The 21,098-nt window shown below is 46.1% G+C and overlaps 1 protein-coding gene and 1 pseudogene across 5 annotated transcripts; both read left to right on the forward strand.

Moving 5' to 3' along the window:
* Positions 1–2,718: 2,718 nt before the first annotated feature.
* LOC129543176 (interferon-induced transmembrane protein 1 pseudogene) lies at positions 2,719–9,660 on the forward strand (annotated as a pseudogene). 2 transcript variants are annotated; one of them, XR_016036007.1, is made up of 3 exons: positions 2,719–4,196; positions 4,856–4,953; positions 9,012–9,660. The product of XR_016036007.1 is annotated as an interferon-induced transmembrane protein 1 pseudogene, transcript variant X2 (transcript). The 2 variants fall into 2 exon arrangements; XR_016036006.1 differs by lacking the exons at positions 2,719–4,196; positions 4,856–4,953 and adding an exon at positions 6,139–7,596.
* Positions 9,661–10,038: 378 nt separating this feature from the next.
* LOC129543175 (BOLA class I histocompatibility antigen, alpha chain BL3-7-like) lies at positions 10,039–14,155 on the forward strand. Of its 3 annotated transcripts, none has more exons than XM_088831421.1 (8): positions 10,039–10,195; positions 10,495–10,764; positions 10,962–11,237; positions 12,527–12,802; positions 12,921–13,025; positions 13,460–13,499; positions 13,631–13,681; positions 13,845–14,155. In XM_088831421.1, exons 1-7 carry the CDS (start codon positions 10,123–10,125, stop codon positions 13,638–13,640), a joined length of 1,050 nt encoding a protein of 349 aa, XP_088687547.1. In that variant the 5' UTR covers positions 10,039–10,122; the 3' UTR covers positions 13,641–13,681; positions 13,845–14,155. The 3 variants fall into 3 exon arrangements, with proteins under 3 accessions (XP_088687547.1, XP_055262111.2, XP_055262110.2); XM_055406136.2 differs by having other exon boundaries at positions 10,108–10,195; positions 13,460–13,492; positions 13,634–13,681; XM_055406135.2 differs by lacking the exon at positions 13,845–14,155 and having other exon boundaries at positions 10,108–10,195; positions 13,460–13,492; positions 13,634–13,770.
* Positions 14,156–21,098: the final 6,943 nt, after the last annotated feature.

The following is a 21,098-nucleotide window of genomic DNA, read 5'->3' on the forward strand; positions in this document are numbered from 1 at the left end:
CCATTTTTCTTGTTTTGTGTTATCTCTTTGAAGTAATAAATGATTTTTTCGAAAAAATTGAAGTATAGTTAATTTACAATGTTGTGTTACTTTCAAGTATACAGCAAAGTGATTCAGTAAATACATATATATATATATATTCTTTTTCAGAGTCTTCTCTATTGTGGGTTATCACAAGATATTGAATATAGTTCCTTGTGCTATAAACTAGATCCTTGTTTTTTGCTTATTTTATACATAGTAGTTTTTAACCTGTTTTATATGTAGTAGTGAGTATATTTTCATCCCAAACTCTTAATTTATATCTCCCCTCATCTTTCTCCTTTGGTAACCTGAAGTTCCTTTTCTATGTCTATGAGTCTATTTCTGTTTTGTAAATAAACTCATTTATCTCATTTTTTCTAAGATTCCACATATAAGTGATATTGTATGATATTTGTCTTTCTCTAACTGTAGATATTTATTGTTTCAAGCTACTAAGTTTTAGAAGTAATTTGATACACAGTAGTTTGATAACTAACAAAGCTCTAGTAAGTCTCTATTATTCTGTAGGTATTGCCTAAATTTGTTTTATTTCCTTGCAATTTGAAAATGTTATTTATACGCATTTCAAATTTCTCTCTTCTTCTTTCATTTTTTATTTTCTTTTTTCTGCTTACTCCCTTCCTTTCTTCCTTCCCTCCTCTCCTCCTTCCTTTATTCTTGCTTTTGGATATTTCAAACATATAAAAAATACTATGTAGGTATACTAAAAGGAAGCACTATTTGTATATACTAAAAATATAATGCCAAGATATATGGACTAAAAGCAAAATAAAAGAAGTAGCTAGTTGTCTGAAAAGAACCTAGTTGATTGTGCAAACAAGGAAGTAACTAACTCTTACTTCCTTCCCTTAAGCTGAGTTTGTTTGATTTTCAGAACAAACACATCAGCTACATGAACACTTACACATTTCTAATAAAAGCTTAAGTTGGTACTAGCACTTTTTTGGTTGTTGTTTCATTTTGTTTAATTGTAATATAGTTGATTTATAATGATGTGTTCGGTAGTAGCACTTTGGAAATCAAAATAGCACTATTTAGTATGGTTAAAGTGTATATACAATCTACTCTAGTATTTGACTTTAAAAATCCTGGAAAAATATTTAATTTTAATTTTGGTTTTAGCACATACATGAAAGCTTTGATGTCCCTCCCTTCCAAAGATGAAGCTTAATTTTTTTTCTTCTGAGTGTGGGCTACACTTAATGGCTCACTTCTACCTGAGAGAGTAAGACTGATGCAGTGGTGTGTGACTTTGAGTCTAGGACATAAAACTCACTTCAGCTCCCATCTTTGTTGCTCTCGCTCACTCAGATCACTTGTTCTGGAGAAAGTCAACTGATATGTTATAAGCACGCTGGTGGGGCTAGTGGTACAGAATCTGCCTGCCAATGCAGGAGATGCAAGAGACACGAGTTCGATCCCTGGGTCAGAAAGATCCTCTGGAGTAGGAAATGGCAACCCACTCCAGTATCCTTGGCTGGAAAATTCCACAGGCAGAGGAGGGTGGCGGGCTACAGTCCATGTAGCCGTGGGGCCACAGAGTTGGACACGACTGAGTACTAAGCACAAACACAGGGAACATGTTATAAGCAGCCCTATGGAAAGGTCCATGTGGCTAGAAACTGAGGCCCTATTCCAACAGCCTGCAGGCCCAGCCAAGCCATCAGATGATGCAACCCTGGCTGACTGTTCCCTTTCAAGAGACCCAGAACCAGGGATCTTCTGGGAGATGGTATATGTTTGTTGTTTTGAGTAGCTGGTTTTTTAATAATTTATTATGCAGCAATAGGCAACTGATACAGTGTCTCAGGAGGAAAACAAATTATTGTACTTTAATTTTTGTTTGCTCTAAATTTCTCTAAATGTCTACTCAGGTCCAAGATGTATTGAAAGAGCATTGGATGGGAACTTGCAGACTTGGATTTTGCTTGAACTATGTTAACTGGGCAAGTTAACATAGTCAGCTCCACAGTTCTCTGCTTGTTTCCTGTAAATGGTGGGTTAGATTATGACCCTGCAGGTCTCTTCTGTACCAGCTGTCTCAGATTCTGAGCACATGTTCCTGAGCAGAGTCACAAGGCACAGCATTCATGTAAGAGGACACCCCGCTCAGTACACTCATCCTTCAGGTGCTGAGATGCAAACAGCTCAACACCAACAAACACCAAATTTGTGCTGAGAAAATTCTTGAATGGATTTCAGAAATAAATACAAGTAATTCTGGGGTTCCTTTCTTGGTGACTCAGCAGTAAATAATCCGCCTACCAAGGCAGGAGACTCAGGTTTGATCTCTGGGTCCCTGGAGATGGGAATGGTAATCCTCTCCCTCTCTCTCCTCTTGTATCCCTCTAGCCACCACAGCAGACAAGGCTTGAGCATCAGGTATGTACCAGACACCGTTCTGAGCACTTCATATATCAACTCAGCCAACCCTCACCACACCCCTAAAATGTCACCGTTCCATTCCATTCAGTCGCTCAGTCGTGTCCGACTCTTTGCAACCCCGTGGACTGTAGCCTACCAGGCTTCTCCGTCCATGGGATTCTCCAGGCAAGAATACTGGAGTGGTTTACCATTTCCTTCTCCAGGGGATCTTCCCGACCCAGGGATCGAACCCGGGTCTCCCACATTGGGGGCAGATGCTTTAACCTCTGAGCTACCAGGGAAGTCACACATTATATTAAGTCCCAATCATGTCTCCTCAGGCTCCTCTGGCTGTGACAGTCCCTCTCATTTCTCTTGTGTTCGATGACCTTGATCCTTTTGAGAACTCCTCAGGGATATTGTAGAATATCTCTCTCTTTGAGTTGGGCTTTTGGGAAGAAGACCACAGAGGTGAGTGACATTCTCCACACATCAAGGGTGTATACTTGTCCACTCAACTATCACTAATACGTTCACCTCATCACCTGGCTAAGGTACAATTCCCAGGTTTCTCTTTGTGAACTTTTTATTTTTGGTTCCCCACTTTCCATACTGTAACCTTTAGAAGGAAGTCACCATGTGCAGCCCACACTGAAGGGGGGATCTGCTGTAAACACTGATGTGCAAGGGTTTGTCTAAATATAAGTTTTCAAATGAGTTGGGGAAACACTAGATGAACTAGTAGACTGGATGGAGAGCCACTGTGTATGTCATTACTCTCTTGTGTGCAGGGAAACGATACTTTTGAAAAACGACCTGAAAACTCCTTGTACTTGTAAAACCCTTGACTGATCATCTTCAGATTACATGTTAGGATACGCATTCTCTGCTCCAGGACCCATCGTATTTTGACTGAGTTGTTCTGCCATAGAATGCGCTGGATTCTGCCCACTGCAAATAGCTGAAGTGAAGTGAAGTCGCTCAGTCGTGTCTGACTCTTTGCGATCCCATGGACTGTAGTCTACCAGGCTTCTCTGTCCATGGGATTTTCCAGGCAAGAGTACTGGAGTGGGTTGCCATTTCCTTCTCCAGGGGATCTTCCTGACCCAGGGATCGAACCCAGGTCTCCTGCATTGCAGGCAGATGCTTTACCCTCTGAGCCACCAGGGAAGCCTTGCCATGTAATACACAAAGACCATATTAAAAGCATCAAAGAGGTGATGATGTTCTAATAAATGATGACACCCTAAAAAGAAGGGAAAGAACCTGCTTGGCCTCCACAGAGAATTCAGTCCTGAGAAGAGAAGATAAGGCTGTGTGAGTTTACTCCCCAGAGCCCAAGAATGGAGCCCAGCAGGTTCAGCTCTGTGTCCCCAGCTCTTCACTTTTCTACCTACCTGCCTTCCTTCTTAAAAATTTAGAGAAACCTTTATAATTCTGATTATGATGTATATGTGTAATGTATGATATATGATTTAATGTATATTCATGGTAAAACAAGTAATAAAGTGTTGAAAGTGATAAATGACAAAGTAAAAAGAACTGTAATCCTCATGTTGGAAATATTTTGTTCCATTGTGTTTGCTTTTTTGTTTCTTATGATTCCTCCTGCTGTTGGAAGTAGAGGAAGTGTTGTGAGAGGTTGTGATGGGCCAGATCTGAAAGGACACACACCAGGTCCTCTCCTGCTCCATTGGCAGTGACATGGTCCTGTGACTACAAAGGAGGCTGGGAAGTCTTCCGCATGTGTCCCCAAGAGGGCAGAACAATTAAAGTTGTCAGCAACAGTGAGTATTCGTTTCAATTTATTTAGGTTACAAATGTTTAGGGACTGTTTACCACACACCAAGCTCTGTGCAAAGAAAGGCCTGAGAACGGATTGAGCAGCATCTTGGTCGGAGAGAAGCTCTGAATCCACAGAAGGAGAAAAGACATGGTGGGAAGTGCCTGCCATCCCAGGAGAAAAGGATAATGAGAACATCTTCTGGAAGTTCATACAGTGATTCTAGACTGGAAGGTGCCTGGAGACGATAGGATTTGGACTCTATTTTCAAAGAACAGGATACTGGTCGGAGAAGCTGGAACAGGAGCTTGGAAGCAGGGCCTTTAAGTACAGGGTGTCATAAGAAATAGTACAATATTGAATTCATTAAATCTGTACACTCTAAAGTTATGAATGGTCGGAACAACTACTCATACTAAATGAAAAAGAGTCGAGTAAGATAAGGTAATCCAGGTAATCCAATTTTTTTGAAAGCTATATAAATCCAGTTGAAATCATAGATATGATGAGTGATAGTCTTCATTTTCTAAAGTATTTTCTTGTTAATATAAACAGAAATGTGCCATAAACTGTTTTGCTTGGATAGACTAACTTCTCTCCAGCAGACCACAGAGCTGGGATATAGATAAGTGAACTCAGCACGTTTCCACCCTCTCTCTGCAGTTCCCCTGAGGCAGAGACCTCCTGTCTAGTCTCCCCTGTGGAACCAGTGCTTGACCCAGTGGCTCAATCAACCAACACTCCCCCAAACACTACACTTGGTAAGTGGCCTCTCGTGTCCTAGTCAAGACAGTAACTTCCTCTAGAAGGTACCTCCAAAACACTGAAACTTACAGAATTTGGTTTGCTCTAACAGCAGGACTGTGATGGTGGCAAGTGGAATATGGGCTTCTTTTGCTAATTTGTCAAGGAGCACTGCAGCACTCATACCATTCCTCACATCGCCCCCTAGAGGACAGTGTATTGCTGCTTATGACGAACACACTGCCCCATTCCCTAGCTGTCCTCTCCAATTAGCCTTAATCAGAGTTTTGTAAACGTGGAGGATTTCTTTAAGGTACATCAATTTGCCTTTCTTCTTCTATTTTTTTTTTTTATCCTTCAATTAAAAAAAAACATTTTTTTTATTTTCAGAAGGATATATGCAAAAAAAGAAAAACAACAACTTAATGTGTGAGGGAACTGAGTTTTAGACAAAGTGAACCCAGACCTTCCTTTATGAATAATTTGTTTCAGATCTCAAATTTATTTATTTATTTATTTTTTTTAGTCTTAGAAGATTAACTTTAATCATAGATTCAGAAAGCAGTGAAAATGCCTGCAGTTCAGTTCATTCCCTCAGTCATGTCCGACTCTTTGCGACCCCATGAACCACAGCATGCCAGGCCTCCCTGTTCATCACCAACTGCCAGAGTTTACCCAAACTCATGTCCATTGAGTCGGTGATGCCATCCAACCATCTCATCCTCTGTCTTCCCCTTTTCCTCCTGCCTTCAATCTTCCCCAGCATCAGGGTCTTTTCCAATGAGTCAGCTTTTAGCATCAGGTGGCCAAAGTATTGGAGTTTCAGCTTCAACATCAGTCCTTCCAATGAACACCCAGGACTGATCTCCTTTAGGTTGGATCTCCTTGCAGTCCAAGGGACTCTCAAGAGTCTTCTCCAGCACCACAGTTCAAAAGCATCAATTCTTCGGCGATCAGCTTTCTTCACACATCCATACATGACCACGGGAAAAACCATAGCCTTAACTAGACGGACCTTTGTTGACAAAGTAATGTCTCTGTTTTTTATTTATTTATTTTTTTTGGATTTTTTTTTGGTAATTAATTTATTTTTTATTGGAGGCAAATTATTTTACAATATTATATTGGTTGGTTTTGCCATACACTGACATGAATTCGCCCCGGGTTTACATAAGTTCCCCCTCCTGAAACCCCCTCCCACCTCCCTCCTCCCTTTATCCTCCCTCTGGGTCATCCCCGCATGCCAGCCCCAAGCATCCTATAACATGCATTGACCCTGAACTAGTGATTCGTTTCACATATGACAACATACGTGTTTCAATGCCATTCTCCCAAATCATCCCACCCTCACCCTCTCCCATAGAGTCCCAAAGACTGTTCTATACATCTGTGTCTCTTTTGCTGTCTCGTATACTGCCTTTCTTCTTTAATCTCTCTTGGAAACTGTTGAAAGTCCACTACAGGTAACAAATATAAGGTATGTCCCTGACATAAGTTGTCTCTGTGACACACAGACATGTAAAATTATGTGTCCAGTCCCTCATTGTGTCCACCTCCGTCCTGTCTCTCTATCCATCTGTAAACAGCTATTTGTGTAAAACAGCTCTTGACAGCCTATGTAATAGACTAGAGATGTTTTTCAATCATGTTTCCCCTGCTTTGTGATATGAATCTTTGGGTGCCAAGTGATCTGTTCAGAAGACAATGGGAATGTCCCTGACACCTTAGGAGACCACGTGAAGGTGGGCAGTAGATCTCAGTGGAGTCAGGCAAAGGGGGAGATCTGCTGAGCAGAGCCAAGGTCCATACTGTCTCCTGTCCCCAAAGCACAAAGTCTGCCTTCCTGGGGGAACTTTGCTAAAATCCTGTATATTCTAAGAAACATCAGGGTGAGAATAATGAGCAATGATTGTAATAATTGTGAGAGAGAGATGAGGTGATGATTTTAATTACCTGGTTTGTTCTCTGCCAACAACAGCATACACCGTATTCCATTATAACCAGTGCTCAGCCATGTGAGAGCATTGATGTTCAGTGTATGACAGGCCCCCAGACCAGCACTGGGCAAAGTAGTCACGCCAATACAGCTGAATGAACACATTTAGGATCAGGACCTGACAGATTTGAAATCAGGACTCTCCTGGAGCTGTCCTGACAGGAGGACATCATAAATCAGCTGCCACCTCTCCTGCCAGGCCCAGGACACCGGAGAGTCTTCCCATAGCATCCCTCAGTCAGGTCCCGCCTGGTTTCAGGTATTCCCCAGATTAAATCTCTCCACCTGCTCTAACTTCTCATGCTCACTTTGGTCTCCTTGATTGTCCTACTGTGTGTTCTCCACTCTAGGGATATGGGGGCATCTCTAATTCCCTTGGGGAACTAATAAATACCAGATCCAATGGAGCTAAAGCTTAAATATGGGCTTTAATTGCCTGCCAATAATTACAAGGACAAGTAAAGTTCTACATGGCTCTGTCTTAATGATGCTGCTTTTCTTGAACAATGAATGGTAAACCTGATGGCGTAAAATAGGTATGTGCTTTCTTTGAAGTGAGCATGCTTGGTGAATGTCACACTTTCTCTGATGATGCTCTGAAAGACCTGATCCACTGCAAGAGAACAGAAGCAAAGCATGCCATGTTATAATGCGATACAGAATGGTACGATAATTCTAAAACCTGCTTTTATTCACTTGTGCTAGAGTAATTTAAAAAAAGTGTGAATAGTGGTCTGTCAAACTTCTCATGCTTAGATGGAATTCAGAAGATGGTGTTCTAATATTAACATGTATCTTGCACAAATATTGTTATGTTGCATTTCTTATTGCAAAAACGAGCTGCTTCCCTAAGGAAAATCAACTTTACGGTCACATCTCAAAATGCTAATAAATAGTTATTTTTCTCAAAAAACTAAAGTATCTTCTATGATGACATGGGAAGTATATATTAACAGCTTCTGCTACATTCCAAAGTCCTGTGACTCAAGGAAAATAATCTGTATGAGCTGAACTACCCTCTCTTGCGTGGAATACAGTCTTCACTTGAAAGAGTGAATGACACTGGAAGATTTATGTAACTTAGCGAAACAATGTATTACTTACAAAAAATCTTATATTAGTATAAGAGATTCAATATGAAAAAAAGCCTTAGGGATTTTGATGTAACAGAACAGTAAATAGTCAGTGATAATTTCAGGTCCACTTTGAAAATAACCTTTAAGAACCTACCAGTTCTGTAGTTTTAGATTTGTATCAAAGATGAACTTACATAATTACCTGAAAAGGTTATTAAAAATACTACTCCTACATATGTGTGGTGGTGGTGGTGTAGTCGCTAGGTCATGTCCGACTCTTGCGACCCCATGGACTGTAACCTGCCAGGCTTCTCTGACCATGGGATTCTCCAGGCAAGAATACTGGAGTGTGTTGCCATTTCCTTCTCCAACATATGTGTGGGCCTTTTTATTATCATAGATTTCAATCAAAACAACGGATTCAATGTAGAAGCAAACGTGAAAATCCAGTGGTTTTCTAATGAGATGGCAAGAAAGGGAATTGCAAAAATATAAAAATGTAAAAAAATGTAGACAGCATATTAAAAAGCAGAGACATCACTTTGCCAACAAAGGTCCATCTAGTCAAGGCTATGGTTTTTCCAGTAGTCATGTATGGATGTGAGAGCTGGACTATAAAAAATGCTGAATGCCAAAGAATTGATGCTTTTGAACTGTGGTGTTGGAGAAGACTCTTAAGTCCCAAAATAAATCAGTCCTTAATATTCATTGGAAGGACTGTTACTGAAACTGAAACTCCAATACTTTGGCCACCTGATGCAAAGAACTGACTCATTGGGAAAGACCCTGATGCTGGGAAAGATTGAAGGCAGGAGAAGGCGATGACAGAGGATGAGATGGTAGGAGGGCATCACCGACTGGATGGACATGAGTTTGAGCAAGGTCCGGAAGTTGGTGATGGACAGGGAAGCCTGGAGTGCTGTAGTCCACGGGGTCACAAAGAGTCGGACACTACTGAGTGACCGAACTGAACTGAACTGAAAAAGCTTCTGTTGCCCAAAAGCCAGGAAACAGAAATTCAGAGAAATCGAAACTCCTGAGTAAAGAAAGAGGCCCCTGAATGTGTGCTGGCATCTGGACTGCAGTTGCTCCATCCCCACCATGAACCACACATCCCAGCCCTTATGCACTGGGGCATGGTGCAGTGCCCCCAGCCTATGAGATGCTCAAGGAGGAGCATGAGGTGGCCGTGCTGGGGGGTCCCCAGAGCCAGGCCCCCGTGACAACCACAGTGATCAACGTCTGCAGTGAGACCTCTGTGCCCGACCACATCGTCTGGTCCCTGTTCAACACCATCTTCATGAACTGGTGCTGCCTGGGCTTCGTGGCATTCACCTACTCTGTGAAGTCTAGGGACCAAAAGATGATTGGTGACATCACTGAGGCCCGGAGCTATGCCTCCACCGCCAAGTGCCTGAACATCTCCGCCCTGGTCCTGGGCCTCCTCCTGATTACTGTTCTCATCATCATTGTGTCCACCGGCTCCCTGATGATTGTTTTAGTAGTTTTGGAGCTCATACAGAACTATGGAGGCCACTAGTCCCTGCCCACAGCCCGAGGCAGTCACCCCTTTTTCCTGCAGCCTATACAGGCATCTGTCCACCATGAAATAAAATGAAGCATTTGTAAAAAAAAAACAAACAAAACCTTCACTGTTCTCACTACCATGTTTGTTTTGGGAAATAACTTATTTTTCATATTAAATGCATGGGTTATTAATATTATTCTAAACAAATTAATTAAAGAATTCAAACTTTATTATTTCTACCATGGAAAATGTCGATTGGACTCAGGCAGACAGTGTGACAAGGAGCTATCGGTGTAGGAGGGGAGGGATCAGGGCAAAGCCCCCGGAGGGCGAGGCTCTCAGGGTCTCAGGGTCAAGGGCGGTGTCTGGGACGGGGACGCTACCTCTTGGGGATTCCCGTCTTGCCTTTCTTTCACTTTCTCTCTCACCACCTGTTTCGGGCCCTCCTGCCCGGACACTCGTGACGCGGCCCCAGTTCTCACTCCCATTGGGTGTTCGGTTTCTAGTTGCCAATAGTCGTCCCCGCGGTTCCAGGTTACGAAGTCTCTGTCCACCCGCCGGACTCTTTTCTTCCCGGACCCCCGGGATGCGGGTCCTGGGGCCGTGGACCCTCCTCCTGCTGCTGCCGGGTGCGCTATTCCTGACCGAGACCTGGGCGGGTGAGTGCGGGGTCGGGAGGGAACGGCCTCTGTGGGGAGGGGCGAGGGGACAGCCCGGGGGTCGGGGGTTCGGGACCCCCAGGGAAGGGGCGACCCGACCAGACCCGCCCCCTCCGCCAGGTCCCGGCCTGTCCCTCCCTTGCTTCCCGCCCCCTGCTTTCGCCCCCCAAGGCCTGGTCCTTCTCCGACCATTTCCGTATCACGAGCTCCTCTCCCCTCCCCCGCTCCCTGCCCGGTCACCTCGGACCCGGGACCCGCGCCGGCAGGAGGGTCCAGATCTCACCCCTCCGCGCCCCCAGGCTCCCACTCCCTGAGGTACTTCTACACCGCCATGTCCCGGCCCGGCCTCGGGGAGCCCCGCTTCATCTCCGTCGGCTACGTGGACGACACGCAGTTCGTGCGGTTCGACAGCGACGCCCCGGATCCGAGGATAGAACCGCGGGCGCCGTGGATGGAGCAGGAGGGGCGGGAGTATTGGGAAGAGGAGACGCAGAGAACCAAGGACACCGCACAATTTTTCCGAGTGAGCCTGAACACCCTGCGCGGCTACTACAACCAGAGCGAGGCCGGTGAGCGACGCGGGCCCGGGTCCAGGTCACGACCCCCATCCCCAGGGCCCGGCGGGGTCGCCCCGACACTGCGGGTCCGAGGGTCACCCCGACACTGCGGGACACTCTCGGCCCCCGCCCGGGAGGAGCCGGCGGGGCTTGACGCGGTTTCATTTTCAGTTTGGGTTTAATCACCGCGTGTGGTCCGGGCGGGTCAGGGTCTCACACAGTCCAGGAGATGTACGGCTGCGACGTGGGGCCGGACGGGCGCCTCCTCCGCGGGTATGACCAGTTCGGCTACGACGGCAGAGACTACCTCGCCCTGAATGAGGACCTGCGCTCCTGGACCGCGGCCGACACGGCGGCTCGGATCACCAAGCACCATGCTGAGGGGGCAGGTGATGCGGCGCGTGTGAGGAACTACCTGGAGGGCCGGTGCGTGGACTGGCTCCGCAGATACCTGGAGGCCGGGAAGGACACGCTGCTGCGCGCAGGTACGAGGGGCGCGGGGCCGCCCTGATCTCCCGTCGGGCTGGAGCTGGCTTCCCACGAGGAGCGGAAAATGGGATCCCTGTGGGAACAGCGCCGCAACTACCTGTCAGGAGAGGGAGGAATTCGCCCAGGTTTTCATATTCTGTACAAGACGGTGACTCGCCAGTGGCCCCACTTGTTATTTAGTCACTCAGTCGTGTCCGACTCTTTGCGACCCCATAGACTGCAGCACGCCAGGCTTTCCTGTCCATCACCAACTCCGGGAGCTAAGCTCAAACCCATGTCCATTGTGTCTGGTGATGCCATCCAAAAATTTCACCCTCTGTCATTCCCTTTTCCTCCTACCTTCAATCTTTCCCAGCCTCAGGGTCTTTTCAAATGAGTCAGCTCTTTGCATCAGGTGGCCAAAGTATTGGAGTCTCAGCTTCAGCATCAGTCTTTCCAATGAATATTCAGGGTTGATTTCCTTTAGAATTGACTAGTTTGAACTCCTTGCTGTCCAAGGGACTCTCAAGAGTATTCTCCAACACCACAGATCAAAAGCATCAATTCTTCAGCACTCAGCCTTCTTTATGGTACAACTCTCACATCCATACATGTCTACTAGAAAATACATAGCTTTGACAATATGAACCTTTGTCACCAAAGTGACGTCTCTGCTTTTTGATATGCTGTCTAGGTTTGTCATAACTTTTCTTCAAGGAGCAAATGTCTTTTAATTTCGTGGCTACAGTCACTGTCCACAGTGATCTTGGAATCCAAGAAAATAGAGTCTGTCACTGTTTACATTGTTTCCCTGTCTATTTGCCATGAAGTGATGGGGCTGGATGCCATGATCTTAGTTCTCTGAAGGACAATTAAGGAATCCAGTGTCTTTGACTAAGAAGCAGTAAACCATCCCTGAAAAAGTTGGTCAGTGCTGCCCTTTGACCCTGGCCACCATCTTATGAACCATGACTTTGTCTCTCAAGTCTTGTTCTCACCCTGAGAACATCTTAGGAGCCCTGACTCCAGCTTTTCTAAGTCATTCAGCCTCTTCCCACATCAGGACCATTACTCTGTATTCTGCCTCTTACACGGAGCCTCCTCCCTTAGCTGTCAGCCTGACTCCAGAACTTTCCAAGGATTCGGAGCTGTTCCCAGACCCTGGAGTCCAGGCAGATGTCTGGTGTTTGTGCTTCTTCTTTTCAAACCCACTCTCCTGCTTATTCTCAGGATGGTCACCTGATGCTGCTTCCAGTGGCCCATGGAGGTGACACAAAATGTGAGTTTTCTGATTCTTCTTCCTCAGTCGCTCCAAAGACACATGTGGCCCATCACCCCATCTCTGACCGTGAGGTCATCTTGAGATGCTGGGCCCTGGGCTTCTATCCAAATGAGATCTCACTGACCTGGCAGCGTGACGGGGAGGACCAGACCCAGGACATGGAGCTTGTGGAGACCAGGCCTTCAGGGGATGGAACCTTCCAGAAGTGGGCAGCCCTGGTGGTGCCTTCTGGAGAGGCGCAGAGATACACATGCCATGTGCAGCACGAGGGGCTTCAGGAGCCCCTCACCCTGAGATGGGGTAAGGAGGGAGATGGGGCTGGAGCTTCCTCTCAGATAAAGTGGGAGCTCTTCAGGACTCAGTTCAGCAAGGGCAGGACTCAAGCCTGAGGTCAGGGCCCCTTCACTTTCCTCCATAGAACCTCCTCAGCCCTCCTTCCTCACCATGGGCATCATTGTTGGCCTGGTTCTCCTCGTGGTGGCTGTGGTGGCTGGAGCTGTGATTTGGAGGAAGAAGCGCTCAGGTAGGGAAGGGAGGGAGGGACCTGAGTTTTCTTGTCTCACTGGGCGAGTTTCTAGCCCAGGTGGAAGTTTGCCTGCCTCGTTACTGTAAACTACCCTCCACATACTTGTGGAATCTGAGCTGATGCTAAGACTAACTAACCCTTTTGTGAAGTACATGTGAAAATGAAAGACAAATTTTTCATCTTCATAATTCCAGTTGGGGGCCTGTTTCTCAGCATTTGAAGGTGAGAAGGGAATGTGCCTGCTGAGGACAGACCTCCAGGAGGGCAGTGGTCCAGCCCCCCGTGTCTCCTTCTTTCAGGTTCCTGAGCCTGTCCTGGATTTTTGGTCGCAGTTCTGAAACGTTCTTTGTCGTCCAGGACTAGGGAGCTCCTCTAGGGTCTCATGACTCAGTCTTCTCCATGGTCTCTCACATGATATTTTCTTCTCACAGGTGAAAAAGGAGGGGGCTGGACCCAGACTGCAAGTAAGTACAGAGTGGGTATGATTCCTGAGACCCTTGTGAGGGTGCAGACAGGAGGCCATGGGGGACTCACCCTCCTCAAAGTGCCTTCTCTAGTTTCTCTCCTGTGGGTTCTGACCACATCCTGGTCTTGTTCTCCCCCAGGCAGTGACAGTGACCAGGGCTCTGATGTGCCTCTCACGGATCCTAAAGGTGAGACCCTAGGGCATCTAGATTGGGAGAGGAGTTGGGGCAGAGGGGACACACTGGGTGGTGGGGATCTTTGAGTGGGACATATGAGCATGTGGGGGGCTGTGGAGAATGTGAGCCCTTACATGACCGACCTGAACTTGTTCCTGATTCTTTTCTCTCACAGTGTGAGACCCCTGCCTTGTGGGGACTGTGTGATGCTCGGTCCCACTTTGTGACGTCAGATCCCCGGACCCCTCTTTCTGCAGCTGCATCTGAATGTGTCTGTGCTCCTATTAGCATAAAGTGAGGAGGTGGGGAGACTGGTCACCCCTGCCCACCGTGCCCCCTCCCACCCTGACCTGTGTTCTCCTCTCTCATGGACATTCCTGTTCCAGCAGAGACAGAGCTGGACCCTCTCCATCACTGTCTTTGCTTCTCATGTGCTGAGTAATGATATCTTATTTTCCTATTGGAAATAAAATCTATATTGAATTACTTTTTTCTAATACCTGCCAAGAGAGTTTGCTGGGAAAGTAAAATAGAAAATTCCTTCAGTTTAAGAGAGAAAATGAACAGAAGCACCTGGAACCTTTCAGAATGGTGTTGATTGCTGTGCTCAGTCTGTTGCAGGAGGGACAGGAGGAGACTCTGAGGAGCTGAGTGTGGTCAGAGCCTGTGTCCAGTCAGTGCTCAGTGCATCGTGAGCTTTCGTGTGGTCACTCCTGGGCTGGGTCATATTCTCAGCCCCTTTGTCCCTATCCCTTCAGTCAATTCTTGTCCCACCAAGATCTGTGTTCACAGGGACTCAGAAGTCACCTGGGCCTTGTTCTGTCTCTAGGATGGTGGGCAGCGAGGACTTCCTGTCACCATATAGCCTAGGCTCAGCCTAGGTCCTGCCCCCAGGCCTTTTTTGTGTATATGGGTTTATATTTTGCTTATTTATGGTTTTTCTGAATAGTGACTGTTTTTCCCTCGTGCTTAGAGTTCTGTTATTCTGCTCTGTGTGTCCCCCGTCTCTGACAGAGGCAGGAATCGTCACCAAAGTCCTCATAGAGGATTCTCATTGCTACCAAGAGAGAAACTGTCCTCTCATTCAGCTCTAGCCAGCCTTCTCAGGCTGTTTCCTGGATTCTTCTTTGCATCCTTTCTGCACCTTTGTTTAAGGTACCAAATTCTGGCGTTATGATAGAGGAGGGACCCAATAGTTTCCAGTCTTAATTCTTGCTGGATTTCTATCTTCTCTGCAGCCTGTCATCTCTTCCAATCCAAACTCCTGCATTTATAAAGCAGTGCCTAATAGTCACAGCAGGTTGGAATATGGGACCTATCAGCCTGGGATCATCTTTTCTGAAGAGAAGATATCATTATGCGTAGAGTGCAGACTGGTCGGTGTGGGAGGGAGGGGTGATCAGCTCTTGTGGGGAAAGCACAGGCAGCACTGATGTCAGTGTGAATGGTTGTTGTGCTGTAGCTGCCACGAGAGAGCGAGTGGTCTGAGTTCACATCAATGAAGATAGAATACAGAGGCGTCTACACCGATCATTCCTTCAGCTGGTATTTGTTGTGTGCCAGATAGACGATGCTCTGTTTTTGCATCTGTGAAACCTCAGTGAACTAACAACAGACACACTTTGTTGGCCTTGTGCCCTATGTTCTGGTGAGGGGGCAGAATGAGCCTAATAAGTGAGGGAAGTGTCTGCCTAGAGATTGGCAAGTGCTCTGAGGAAGGTGACCAGAGTATAAGTGTGTGGGTACAGGGAATGTGGCTGTTGAACTAGGGTGGTCAGTGTAGGCCTTGTTGAGGAGATGATATTTGAGTAAAGATATGAAGGACATGAAAGAATGTCCACAAGCATGTCTGGGGGGAGTTCTCTCCAGGCAGAGGAGCCTCCAGTGCAAATGCAGGAGGGCAGGAGAGTGTCTGTGTTCAAGGGAGAGCCAGGAAGCAGCTATGGCTGGAGGAGCGAAGAATTGAGATGAGATCCAGTGTCTGACCAGATCATGTGGGCCTCCAGCATATTAGAAGGTGTCTGATGCCCGTGAAAGATGTGGACTCATAAGATGGTTTGAATAGAAGATGACCTGGTGTGACTGCTCCCTGGAAGCATCAATCTAACTGCTGTGCAGAATTAGGAGGTGAAGGATGAGCGATGCGGTGGAGGAGCCTGTAGGATTAGTGCTGGTGCTCCCCTGGACCCTCATTAAATCTAGACAGTCGGGAGTAGAGCCTGAGAATCTGCATTTGTAATAAGGTTGGTGCTGATGCTGCTGGTCTTCAGATCACACTTTTAGTAGCAAGAACATAGGTAGACCAGGATTCCCACATGCTGTGTATCTGCCTCATACACAGAGGTTGTTAAATAAGCAGTCCCTTGGTCTTGTCCTAATACTCTGAGAAGGTGGTTCTGGGGAGAGGCTGAGCATTTTGTTAGAAGCCCCACAAGCAATTCTGATGATCAGCCTATTTGGGAACCCCTGAGGTATATGAGAGCGAGTGGCCAGAGAAGGGTCTTAAATCCACGTTTAAAAGCATTTTTTTTCCTTCAGAAAGAAAAGGGGATACTTATATTGTCAATTATGAGGTGTGATGTTGAGAAATAATGTAGTTCTTACTCCACCTGAAGACTTAGGCAGTGGTTCACAGTCCAGCGTAATGAAATCCTTGCTCTCTGAAACTATTCTCCAGGTTGAGTTCTCCTCACTTATTCTTGGAGCTAACAATGGGATCCAAATTAAGTTAGACGTTCAGTACTATATACACATGGCTCCACGGGAACAGGATCCACAGTGTCCACTCTAGGCCAGGTCCCACAAAGGAACTTTCGCCCCTGCTGGGGCACAGTGTCACTGCTCACACAGTGAGCCCCTCATGCTGGGCGTGGACCCCACGCTGAGGACGGCTGTCACTGAGGCTCCTGACAACTGGGGGTGGTGTGACTCCCACTCTCGACACCCTTGTCAGATGCATCGTGCATAGTTCCAGCTTCTCTGTGTCACAACGTCCTGAGTAGAGTCTGACATGTGGTCACCTGAGTGGTGGGACCTCAGCATCATGCTGTGTGCTCTGGCAAGAATATTTGGGAGAGTGGGTTTTCTTCTTTAATGGAGGAAGGTGGTCTCTGCCTCCTAGCAAGACTCTTTCAGTGTGGAATTCTCCTAATCTGGAAATGCTCCTAATCAGGTGAGGGGGAGAGAGGGATGGAAAAGAATGTCAAATTTCGATTGTTAGAGCAAAGATCTGGGACTGAAACTTGACCTGGTACATTGCAGGCACTCGGGTTTGGCTGAAAGAACAAGTGACTAATAAATGCCATCCAGGGTAGAGATCTGCTTGCTTACTTGTTTGGTTTTGTTTTCATTGGAGTGTAATTGATTTATCATGCTATGTCACTTTCTGCTGTACAATACAGTGAATCAGCTCTAAATATATTCAGTCTTTTTTAGATTTCCCTGGTGGCTCAGACGGTAAAGCGTCTGCCTGCAATGCAGAAGACCCTGGTTCGATCTGTCAGGCGAGTGTATGTTCCTCAGTTCTTGTCTCGTCACAACAATGATTTGGGGCGACAGACATTAAAGCCCTCGGTGCGTCACAGTTCCCGGGTCTTGAACAAACCATGTCATAGCTCTTAGACAAATCCGTGTTACAGCTCTATTTTATTTAGAAGATAGCAGGAGAATCCATCCTCGAAGAAGAGAAGAGAGTGGAGGAGCGCACCAGCGCGCACGGTGGGGGCGGAGGGGGGTAGAGAGAGAGAAAGAATGCAGGCATGCAGCTTAGTCAGGAGTGCTGTTCTACCTGCAGCCTTCACTCCAGTCCTCAGACCTTCCTTTGTTCTATTTTCACAGGCTTTTCCCTTCCTTGTCTTTTGGCCACTGCCATTTTGGACTCCTTTTCCCTGTTCTACCTACCTAACAGATCCCTGGGTCGGGAAGATTCCTTGGAGAAGGAAATGGCAACCCACTCCAGTACTTGTGCCTGGAAAATCCCATGGACTGAGGAGCCTGGTAGATTACAGTCCATGAGGTCACAAAGACTCGGACACGAGTGAGTGACTTCATTTTCCCCATGTACGCCATGTGCTGGGTAGAGTTCCCTGTGCTATGCAGTATCCACAGCACTTTAAAGTGCTGCCCAGATGGTGGTGGAGGGAGATCCTAGGAGGATGGCTCTGCTTCAGATGCAGAAGAATCCAGACCAGGTGGGAACACATCAGAAGGGTCCAGGACGACATTTCCAAAAAAGGGAAAACTGATGGAATATCCACAGTATCCACACTTCTTGAAAGAGTCATGCAAATAGGAATCATTAGAGCTGAATTCATGAGAGCTTCATAAAACAGAATCAGCGAACACAAAGGCAACTGTTAACTCAGGGAGAACAAGAAGTTGTGAAGAAAGTGAGAGGCAATAGAGTTTACACATGAGTGTGTCAGCTAAAGTTGGCACTTGCTGAGGGCATCTGCCATCTGCCTCTCCAGAGATTGAATCCTGGGCTGCTTCAGCTGTTACCTTCGACACACCCTGAGGAAGTGCAGGGCAGAGAATGAGGCCCTTTGTGCTCCAGGGAAGCTAGTGGAATGGGTCTTTGGAGAGATTATTTTCAAGAACTGATTTTGTATCTGTTTCTGTTGTTCAGTCGCTAGGTCGTGTCTGACTCTTCGCGACCCTATGGACTGCAGCATGCCAGGCTTCTCTGTCCTACGCTATTTCCCGGAGTTTGCTCAAGGTCATGTCCATTGGCTTGGTGATGCTATCTAATCATCTCATCCTCTGTCCCCACCTTCTCCTTTTGTGTTCTATCTTTCCCAGCATCAGGGTCTTTTCCAATGAGTCGGCTCTTCTCATCTGGTGGCCAAGGTATCAGAGTTTTTCGCTTTAGCATCAGTCCTTCCCATGAATACTCAGGGTTGATTTCCTTTAGGATTGACTGGTTTGATCCCCTTGCTGTCCAAGGGACTCTCAAGAGTCTTATCCAGAACCACAATTTGAAAGCATCAATTCTTTGGCCCTCAGGTTTCTTCGTGGTCCAACTCTCATATTTGTACTACCAAGGTCCTTCTAGTCAAGGCTATGGTTTTTCCCGTGGTCATGTATGGATGTGAGAGTTGGACTGTGAAGAAAGCTGATCGCTGAAGAATTTATGCTTTTGAACTGTTATGCTGGAGAAGACTCTTGAGAGTCCCTTGGACTGCAAGGAGATCCAACCAGTCCATTCTAGAGGAGATCAGTCCTGGGTGTTCATTGGAAGGACTGATGCTAAAGCTGAAACTCCAATACTTTGGCCACCTCATGCGACGAGTTGACTCACTGGAAAAGACTCTGATGCTGGGAGGGATTGGGGGTGGGAGGAGACAGGGACGACAGAGAATGAGATGGCTGGATGGCATCACCGGCTCGATGGATATGAGTTTGAGTGAACTCCGGGAGTTGGTGATGGACAGGGAGGCCTGGCGTGCTATGATTCATGGGGTCGCAAAGAGTCGGACACGACTGAGCGACTGAACTGAACTGGAAAAATCATAGCTATGACAATATGGTTCTTTGCTGGCAAAGTGATGTCTTTGCTTTTTAATACACTGTCAAAGTTGGTCATAGTTTCCCCTCCAAGGAGCAAGTGTCTTTTAATTTCATGCCTGCAGTCTGTCCGCAGTGATTTTGGAGCCCAAGAAAATAAAATCTGTCACTGCTTCCATTTTTTCCCCTTCTATTTGCCTTGAAGTGATGGGACTGGATGCCATGATCTTAGTTTTTTAAATGTTGAGTTTTAAGCCAGCTTTTTCACTCTCCTCTTTCACACTCATCAAGAGGCTCTTTAGTTCTTCACTTTTTGCCATTAAAGTAGTATCATCTCCTTATCGGAGGTTGTTGATATTTCTCCTGGCAATCTTGATTCCAACTGGTGATTCATCTAGCCGGGCATTTTGGTTGATGTATTTTGCATATAAGTTAAATAAGCAGGGTGACAATGCGCAGCCTTATTATACTCCTTTACCAATTTTAAACCAGTCCGTAGTTCCGTGTCTGGTTCTGCCTGTTGCTTCTTGACCTGCATACAGGTTTTCAGGAGACAAGTAAGGTAGTATGGTATTCCCATCTCTTTAAGATTACTCCACAGTTTGTTGTGATCCACACAGTCAAAGGCTTTAGTGTAGTCAATGAAACAGAAGTAGATGTTTCTCTGGAATTCCGTTGCTTTCTCTGTGATCCGACAAATGCTGGCAATTTGATCTCTGGTTCCTCTGCCTTTTCTAAAGCCAGCTTGTACATTTGGAAGTTCTCAGTTCACATACTGCTGACGCCTAGCTTGAAGGATTTTGAGCATATTTTGCTAGCATGTGAAATGAGTACAATAGTACAGTAGTTTCAACATTCTTTGGCATTTCCCTTCTTAGGGATTGGAATGAAAAGTTACCTTTTCCAGTCCTTTGGCTCGCTTTACTTCCTCGTATGTAGAAAAGCATTAAATCCTTTCATGGTGAGATCAGCTCCTTGTGACTAGCAGAAAACCTTTGGAAGGTTGATTGCACTTAACTCCCCCCTTCACCAAAGTCGTATATACTGACCTTCCCTCCCTACCTCTTTGGAGCTGTTTCTCAGAGCTATCTGAGGTGCTGTCTCCCAGGCTGCAGTCCTCATTTTGCCCCAAATAAAACTTAACTCACAAGTCTTAAGTTGAGCATCTTTTTAGTTGACAAGTGTATTAGTCAGGGAAAAGAAAAAGCTGAATGAACTAAGTATGATCGATATATAAATAAAGTGGGAAACTGAAGGAATGGGAAGAGTGAAAGAAAGCAGTGACTATGAACTATTGCATCAGCCACTGTGTGATGTGACAGACAGTGGCTGTGACAGAAAAATCAAGCAGCGGTTCTAATAAGGCATTGTGTTTAGAGATTTGGAAATAAAAGCCAAAAGAATCATCTAAAAATTATTCAAAGTGGTCACCAATGGGAAAGCAGAAATTGAGAAGAATCAGGATTATACTAAGAGTCTGTATCATGAGAAATCATGCACAGATATTTGACTTCTCAATGTACAGACAATTGTGGCTTTGATTAAATAATCACAGAAGAAAATGAATGAGGATGAAAGTTTATGCTTAATGAAAGCTGAGTACAACAAATGACGCTTGAGAGTTTGCTAAAATGCAAGAATGGAACGCGAATGGAAACATGCACGCACAACTGCGTGAATGACATTAACCTTGAATAAAACCATGAAAGAATATATCATCCCATTCGGATAAACAGATATGGAATGGGTTCTCTATTCCCATTACCTTGCCGTGCATCGTGTGCACCCGTCAGGGAGGGAACAGGCCCTGATTAGGGAGAACCCTTTGTCACCCTCTTGCTTCCAGTCGGGTCCTGCTGCAGAAAGTGCTCCTGTCACCTGTCTCGAGTCTGTGGGAGGTGCCCCTTAGAACACGCGTGCCACA

This window comes from Moschus berezovskii, chromosome 23, assembly GCF_049115385.1.
Source record: "Moschus berezovskii isolate FMDL1 chromosome 23, NW_MosBer_1.0, whole genome shotgun sequence".
Lineage (NCBI taxonomy): Eukaryota > Metazoa > Chordata > Mammalia > Artiodactyla > Moschidae > Moschus > Moschus berezovskii.

What these genes read in the sequence shown, in the direction of transcription:
- LOC129543175 (XM_055406135.2), top strand. Translation starts at nt 10,123, where the DNA reads ATGCGGGTCCTGGGGCCGTGGACCCTCCTCCTGCTGCTGCCGGGTGCG. An exon ending in CCTGACCGAGACCTGGGCGG is followed by an intron (nt 10,196 to 10,494) that starts GTGAGTGCGGGG and finishes CCGCGCCCCCAG; the next exon opens with GCTCCCACTCCCTGAGGTAC. An exon ending in GGGCTGGACCCAGACTGCAA is followed by an intron (nt 13,493 to 13,633) that starts GTAAGTACAGAG and finishes GTTCTCCCCCAG; the next exon opens with GCAGTGACAGTGACCAGGGC.